Source organism: Phycodurus eques, chromosome 16 (assembly GCF_024500275.1).
Source record: "Phycodurus eques isolate BA_2022a chromosome 16, UOR_Pequ_1.1, whole genome shotgun sequence".
Lineage (NCBI taxonomy): Eukaryota > Metazoa > Chordata > Actinopteri > Syngnathiformes > Syngnathidae > Phycodurus > Phycodurus eques.
The window spans coordinates 9956438-9964924 of record NC_084540.1 but is presented as its reverse complement, the minus strand read 5'-3'; the positions used below and the strand labels follow the sequence as shown (position 1 = coordinate 9964924).

Below are 8487 nucleotides of genomic sequence, written 5' to 3'. Positions count from 1 at the left end.
TCATCTGGTTGACTAGTTTTTGAGGGACTGACCACCACTTTTTTTTTTTTGCTGAATACAAAATGTAAAAATATTTAATGGAACCAAGATGGTTTGAATATAGACTTTAAGTTGCAGTGTCCTTCCTTTGAAGAAATTGAAGGTTCCCTTAACAGCTAGGTGTGGTCCCTTGCGGTGTGAGACACTCTGATGGCCTCAAGTTAAAATGGAGAACATGGTTTCTTCCTGATGGTTATTGAAGCATGTGTGCCGCATGCAGACAAGCTGTGTTTCTGCTATCAGCCTCCACTTCTTGCACTCACCCACAAGGCCTTGCTTTCTCATGAATAACCCAATCTTCTCCACCCTGCGTCTGTCTACCTCGCCTCAGTGTTGCGTGTGTTGCAGAGGGGTTGCTTTTCTGCTTTGCTTTGCTGTGCTGTATTCTGATCAGGTCACATAGGCATTTATCGTGTGTGGCATTTAGGTTGGAATCGTAATTGTGATCACGGATGCAGTCAATGTTAGATGATTTTCATTGTCAGCATAAGCTTGTGTGAATGTCTGAGAGTGTGTGATCCTTTTTCCAAATCTACCTCTCTGTGTTCTTTGCCCTGTCCACTGAAGCCACATGAAAATGATAAATGTTTTTTTTCAAAGGTTTATCTGTGTTATTGTTGATATTTTTGAGACTAACTGTTCATTATTTGTATCGATTGCTTTTTTTGACCAAACAGTCAGGTTTTTGTGTGACTTCCAGTGTTTTCCACCTTTTGTCATCTCCTGAAATATAATCCAAAGAGATTTTCTACCATTTTAACTTTCACCCGATTGGAAATGTGTTTGTCATAATATTAATACACTGAACGTCCATTTATCGTGGTCGGGACGTTCCAAACCCACCCGCAATAGGTGAAAATCTGCACTATCGAGAGAACATTTGAAAAAAAAATTATTTAAACTTTTACCCCTCCCACGTGCTTTAAACACATTTAAATGTATTAAAAAAACAAACTAATTAGAACTAAAAAATGTTTACTTTTTTTTAATAGCACCTGTTCTCAAATAAGAGGCGAAGCGTGCTTGCGTCAAGCTGTTTTAAACTCCCAGTTGAAGTTTACTGTACAACTGACACATAAAACCAAAGTGAATTAAACATTGTATGAGAGGCACGACAGTTAATTGATTACTCGACAACGAATCGATTATCAGATTAAACTACTACTTTGATAATCAATTAATCGTTTAGAGACCTTGCTTAACTGAAAATTTACCACATCCTCAGAATTTTAACCTTTCAACAGAAAATATTCTCAGATTTCTGTCGTCCTACATGAAAGCATACTGATGATCTTTGTTTAATCACAATATATAGATATTTGCACAATATATAGATATTTGCACAATATATAGATATTTGCAAAGATCTTCTTTTACTTTGAAAAACAGCGATCAACATGTTTGCCTGTTTTCTGACATGTTATGTACCAAAGCAGTTACTGAATCATAACCAGTTTGTTTGTGTAATTTCAGCACTGTTAATTTGAAATGGTGTTCTGTTTTTGAATAAAGGGAGAGAAATGAAAAAAAAAATGTATTTGATTCATCGAAAAGATTATTGGCAGATTAATCTATTATTGATTTAATTGTTGGTTTCAGCCCTACATTGTATATTTAAGCACCAAAAGTTCAACCAAGCCAGATCATGTCATCTAATGAAAGTCCCCTAGCTTAATGCTAGGATACTGTATAATGTCAAAGCTATAGACGAACTAAGGGAAATGAACATCGATGTTACGGTAATTACATACGTTCAAACAACTTCTACTTTAACACGTATGAAGCAGCAACAAATATAAACAGCATACAACAATATACTTTGTCCTCTGTGGGAACAACAAAACGTGGTATTGTACACAATGGGCATTCTCCGCTTCTTCGTAGTTACTGTATACTGCATCTCTTCCTGTAGACCTCACTGCTGCCTGGCATGGTTTTGTAACAACATGATACTGAAGTCACGCAGCTTTAAGTTAAAACTTACATGTATACTTTAGAAACTCATTAAAGAAAATTGCTTAAAAGTGTGATATATAGCATAGCTGTGAATGTTGAACCGCACAATAGAAGGGGTTCAATGTCATGTATTATGGGTATCAGTGAGAATTGTCAGAACTAATGTTGACCAATGTAACCATTTTAGAAGGTACTGTAGATGCAACACATATACAGGACTGTGCTGAAGTCTTGGGCCTCCACTGGCTTTCTTGTCAAGAATCCTGACTTGCGTTAGAAAAATTAATTTTAAGAGCGGCAGCTTTTTATGATTGCATAATTCTAAGGGGAAGTCACACTAAATACACAGATATTTGTATTTTATGCTCATAACCTAAATTGAAATTGAGGACCAATAATATGGCCATTATCGCTTATTTGAAAACAACCAATCTCATGGTGGCTTATGATTTGCACAGTACTGAACATATATATATATATATATAATATACTGTAATATATAGCCCATTTGTCCCCTTTTCTGGGAGTCCCTTTAGTCAGTTGTGTTGTACGTGTCTCTCCAGGGAGGCTATCCTGCTGCCGCCGCTGCCGCTGCTGCTGCTGCTTATCGCTACACTCAGCCCGCGGCTGTAACCGGAGCAACCGCAGCAGCTGCCGCATACAGTGACAGGTGATGACAAACACCAGCAAACACACAGCTCACTGTACTGCAGAGATGCTTGAGATGCAGCCCCTTCAGACGGTTAATGGACGTTGTCGTAGTTCGAGTACTGGGGTTAAGAATGCTAAAGGAATTTGAGAATGTGAAAGGACGCCTGGCTATACACTTAGAGGAAGTAAACATACAAAAAAATATGCGTTTGACAACTGTAATAGCTCAATATTGTCTGTGCATTGTTTTGCCCAAGTTCTTCTACAAACCCCAATGTTGTGTAAAACGTAATTAAAAACAGAATACAAGGATTTGCAAATCTTTTTCAAATTGAATACGCTACAAAGACAAGATACATATTTAATGTTCAAACTGATCAAATCTTCTCTCATTTTAAATTTGATACCTGCAACATGTTCAAAAAAAGCTGGGACAGGGTCAACAAAATACTGGGGAAATTGAAGAATCCTCAAAAAATACCTGTTTGGAATATTCCACAGGTGAACAACTTAATTGGAAACAGGTGAGTGTCATGATTGGGTATAAAAGGAGCATCCCCAAAAGGCTCAGCAAGGAGCAAAGGTGGGGAGAGTTTCACCACTTTGTGAACAACTGCATGAGCTCATCTGAGATGGAGTGACGCAAAGTGGAAAGTGTGCTGCGGTCTGATGAGTGCACATTTCAAATAGTTTTTTGAAATCGTGGACCTCGTGTCCTCCGGGCCAAAGAGGAAGGTGATATAACACAGTGGTAAACGTGCCGTGACATTTTACACGTCCCAACTTCATTGGAATTTGGATTTGTAAAATTGCCCAACTCACAGCTGATTAAACTGAGGTTGTTCGTAAAGTGTTTGTCCAGCAGCACAACAGAACCCATAGATGCATGTGCACATAGCAGGCAAACCTTTTAGAAAAATCTATTATTTTTTTCGCATTGTGTTTGTGCCTCTAGTTATGGGCGGGTTTACACGACAGATCCATACCACGCTTTAGCCCCAGCTGCTGCTGCCTACGGAGTGGGAGCCATGGTAAGAGAACCCATACAAACACAACCTGCATTTTGATTCTTGTTTTATGCAGTTTTTGACAGGTTACACTTTAAATGCATTTTTCTGTTTATTTGAGGGGGGAAAATTAAACTCTTCTGTGACTCTTCAGTTTCTTTTTTCTTGCATATACTCTACCTGCTGTGTTGTGGGTAATTAAATACGAACCAGTTTTGATAAGCATATAGTTGGATTTTGTATAGATGTATGCACAAATAGAAAACAAAATTTTACATAAAACAATATTTTATCAATATTACGCGGGATTATCTGACTGACGGAAAACCCGTTGTTGTAGCAACACAAATAAATGCCAACTAAACAACAACCAAAAAAAACTGATTATATAGCATGAGAGGTCAAGCATTCTAGTACAAATGTTTTTACAGTTTAAATAAATTCTGTACATTTTTAAGTAATCTTGTAAATTGTCCTTCAAAGTAAAAATAACATGGCTTTTATGGCAACTGGTGTTCTCCATAAATTGAAGGTTGTGTGTGTCAGATATCCAGCACAAACATATTTTTTTTTAACCATTGTTACACAAGTGTAAAAAGTAAAAACAAAGAAAATTGACCCTACAGTTTTGCTGCGATGACTTCAGAGTGAGCCTTTGTTAAGATCATAATTCAGCATGACATCTTGATGTTTTGTATGACAGCACGTTCGACCTTTGTATGACTTTGTGAGACACATACTTTATTCCCCACACAATTATCTAAACTGTACAAGCTCGGCGGCATTTCACGTTAGACCTTCCACTATACTTTGCTTACATCAGTGTAGATGTGTACCTACTGAAGCAACTGTAATGCTGTATATAATAGTAGCCCCAATGTGACCGCTGTCTCTGTTGTCTCTTGTCTTTCAGGCCAGTTTATACAGGGCAGGATACAGTAGGTTCGCTCCGTACTAAAGCCACCAATTACACCCAAGAAATTTCATGTCTCTCCAGAAGCCTTTTTTAAGCTCTTTGTTTGGCAGACACACCCTTCCATCTTTCTGCTGGTGGACTAGAGTGACAACCCCCACCCCTTCTTTTTTTTTTTTTAAATTGGCAAGAGCGATCGTTGCCACATCATCGACTCTTTTCTGTCTGTCTGACAAGGATGTAATTAAAAAGCGCTTGGCACAATTTATGACCGTTAACTTTATAGAAACACTATTGGATCTGTAGGAAAGAGACTGCCCCTGCTTGATCCTCCATACGACACTACACCGTTTTCACAAAATCCTTAGTAAATCCACTCTCAAGTCTCTGTGCAGCCACTCCCACAGTGTCCTTCAGTGATCAAGCTGCCACAAGAACGGCATTGCTAGTAAAACAGACACTAAAACACTATTTTGAAGAAAAGCGATGTCCCTCCGCCGTGGCACTGTATCGCATTCATCAAACGCAATGAACACGGGAGCATCTGACCGACAGGAACCACTACTGTCCAAGTAACACCAAAACCATGAACAGCATGGCATAAAACACTCAATTTTCGGTGGAATCCATGTCTCCACTCACCCAGGGGTACAATGGAGAAAAAAAAGAGAAAAAAAAAAAAAAAAAAGTTTTATTCTGCATTACCTCATTATTTTGTTTCTCATAGATTTTTGCTGCCATACTTACTTAACATGCCTTCATTTCTGGTCCACATGAATTCGTTAAGAAAATGAGCCAGTTGGAATCATTTCAGTGATGAACTATCAACACTACGAGGAGCCTGCTCTTCTGCATCCCCCAAAAAATGACTCATTTCCTCAGTGTCAGACTTTGTAGCTCCAGCAGTTATGCAGTCACTGAACCAGGCAGATGGATTAAGAGAAACAGAACCCCCACCTGATCAGATTTAAAAGACAAGACCAGGGGGAAACAAATATCTGCATTTTGGCCTATAATTCTTCGTTATGCTGCTGGTCTCATGAAACAAGCAATTTCAATGTTTTTGTACATTTCTGGACACAGAAATTATTTCAGTAGGATTTTCTCTGTTTTCTCCCTGATTTTTTTTTTTTTTTTTTTTTTTTTTTTTTTTTAAGAGGCCTGACCAATTGTCTGTTTTATGTAATCCACCTCAATATACTCGCACTATGTTATTGTTATTATTTGCCTTTTTGGTTCCAAAGATTTTTGTTGTTGTTGAAGAAAGCACATTTTAGACTTGATATATTTCTTTTTTTGTGGTTGTTTCGCCTGTATTTTACTATATATTTTTTAATCTCTGGATTTAAGATGTATTTTTCGAGGTTCCAAAAGTTCAGTGTTGTAGGTAAGACACATTTCAAAGGTTTGCAGCACTTTTGGGAACCTGCAATCAAAACCAGTCACAGAATGTCTGTTCACATGCTGATACTGTAGATTGACTTTTTCCCCTACATTCAAACGGTTTTGCTGCAAGTCATGAATTGAGAGACGTTGGAGTCATGAGGGACATTTGGGAGATGATCAGGTGTTTGGAATTGCCAAAACTAGAGGCAAAGGGATGAGGCTGTGTGGGTAGTTAAACGAGTAATATTGAGGTGAAGATTAGACAGACGGGACACAGTTTATCTTTCTGGAGTTGCTCATGGAGCAGCACCTTGTGAGGATGTTTTGTATGATTGTGACTGTAGTGAGTATTTTTTGATGCGCTTTTTTTGGGGGGGGTTGGTTGTTTTGGTTTTTGGTCTTATTACTCATTACAAGTATTACCACAAATGTTGCTATGCATGCTTTCCTGAGAGGGGACAGATGTCAGAGAACTTTTTCCTTTGTGCATGAATTCAAATCTTAGTGCTGAAGGTCTTTCTTTTACAGCACAGCGGGATGAGGGAACAACTTTAGGGCGTTCCCTGATCGAAGGTGAAGGAGGAAAGTAAGAAGGAAAAGTATCCGAGCCCATAGCTGATTTCAGTCTGCTTTAATAATCTGACTGATCGCAGCCAAATTCCTCTGAGGTCGTCACAGTAATCAGCAGTCATATCAGATATGTAGAAAGTTTAATTTGGGATGTCCACCGCGCCCGCATCCCCCCTGTGGGTTTCCTTTTGTAATAGGTGATAACAGTGCTGAGGCAGGCCCACTGTGGGGCACTTAAAATTTTAGCCTGTCAGTGAAAATATGAATAAGAGAAGAAGAAGAGAAAAAAAAAAAAAAAAAAAAAAAAAAGGCGAGTACCAGTACATGTTACTTATATGAAGTATCCTGTACGTCTCCTATAAATTTTCTTTAAAGGGGATCTTATTTAAAAGGCTGAGGGAGGGGAAGAAAATTACAATTTGAATGACAGAAGCCAACTTTACACACAGCTGGTCCTCAACTTTAACCCCTGACTCCCTGCACTGCTCGCATCAAACTGCTTGTGGGTGCATTGTGAGCAGGGACGATGGAAATGGGTGTGAATTGCATGTGGCCTCTTTTCTGTATCACATGCTGTTTAAAATTGCATTTGACAAAGTGACTTTTCATTTCATGTATTTTCTCACAATGTTTTATTTTGCCATCCTTGTATCTTCCTTATGTTTATGCTCCATTATTATTGAATGTATATAATAAACTGTTTGGTTTTTATACAGCTTTGTGGATATGAGTGATTGCTTCCTGCTTTTTATTCCCCCACGGTGAGAGAGTGTTGAGCTAAGTGATGAGACACATTTTCAGATATATTACTCTCTCATGCTATTTTCATCTGGGTTTACATTGCTTGAATGGCGTCATTCAATCTGGAGAGAATTCATTTGGCATAATACAGAGGAGAAAGAAAGCGAGGCTTTTTTCATTCACTGCTGTGTGAGATAAGAGGAATGCTGCAGTCTTCTGATTATGCACGCGAATCGCGTTCTTTGCGGCACATTAGCGCATGTGACTGATGATGGATGGAGGCAACGATTGGGCACCATTATTGCTTCTTGACTTTTGCTCCGCACCAAATCTGCTGCACCGATCAGTTCTTTCTCCATCTCTTCCTCCCTAATGTCAGCAGGGGGGCAATCTGGAAATCATCTTTAATTGTAAATGTGCTGCTAATGGCTTTAAATGGGTCGGATGTGGCGACAAGCCTTGTATGCCTGCTAATTGCACTGATGCACAAGGGGACAATTGCTAGTTTGATGGGAATTCTTGCTGACTGATTGGAAGGAAAGACTGAATGTGTCTGTCAGGAGGGGGATTGGTGAAGTGATGAAATGACCTTTGCACATGGCGCTGTCACGCTGCCGGGAGAAGAGAAATGAAGTCGAGATCGTCTTCCATCTATCCATTTTCTACCGGTTAATCTGTTCAACGTCACTGGTGAGCTGGAGCTGATCCAGGCTGACTTTGGGAGGGAATCAGGGTATATCCTGCTCTCATTCGCACATAGAACATTTCCTCAGTTAACCTTATGCATGCGTTTGAAATGCTGGAGAAAATCAGTGGTGTGGGTCAGGTCCAGCAAGGCTTTTTACAACCAAAATTATATTGGTTACATGAAATTTTATAACATTATTCCCAGCAGTCTAGAAATATAATCAGTTCTGTAATGCTTGCAGTAGGTTAATGTGGATGTTCGATTTTTTTTTTTTTTTTTTTCAGCCTCGATGTGCAGCCATGTCAGTCGAATCTGCCCAGGGCTTTCACAAGCACTAGTGCTTATTGATGTAATTTAAACTGGGACTATTTCTTTTTCTCATCCGATTTCAATTTTGCCTTACATCGCCAGCATGCAGGTCCACAATAACGCAAGCGGTTTTCCATTTTCTGGTGGGTTGCTCAGACCTAGCCGAGTTGGACAAGCAAAACTTGTCTGCAGTGATCTGCACACCTTAACAATCATTATCTATGGTG

General features: G+C 39.0%; 1 protein-coding gene across 1 annotated transcript in view; it reads left to right on the top strand.

Moving 5' to 3' along the window:
• Positions 1-7233, top strand: part of LOC133415027 (RNA binding protein fox-1 homolog 2-like) — a 59640-nt gene extending 52407 nt beyond the window's left edge. The window contains 3 exon segments of the mRNA XM_061700814.1: positions 2559-2665; positions 3602-3677; positions 4567-7233. Of these exon segments, the coding sequence (XP_061556798.1) occupies positions 2559-2665; positions 3602-3677; positions 4567-4611 (228 nt within the window). The 3' untranslated portion in view covers positions 4612-7233.
• The last annotated feature ends 1254 nt before the right edge of the window (positions 7234-8487 follow it).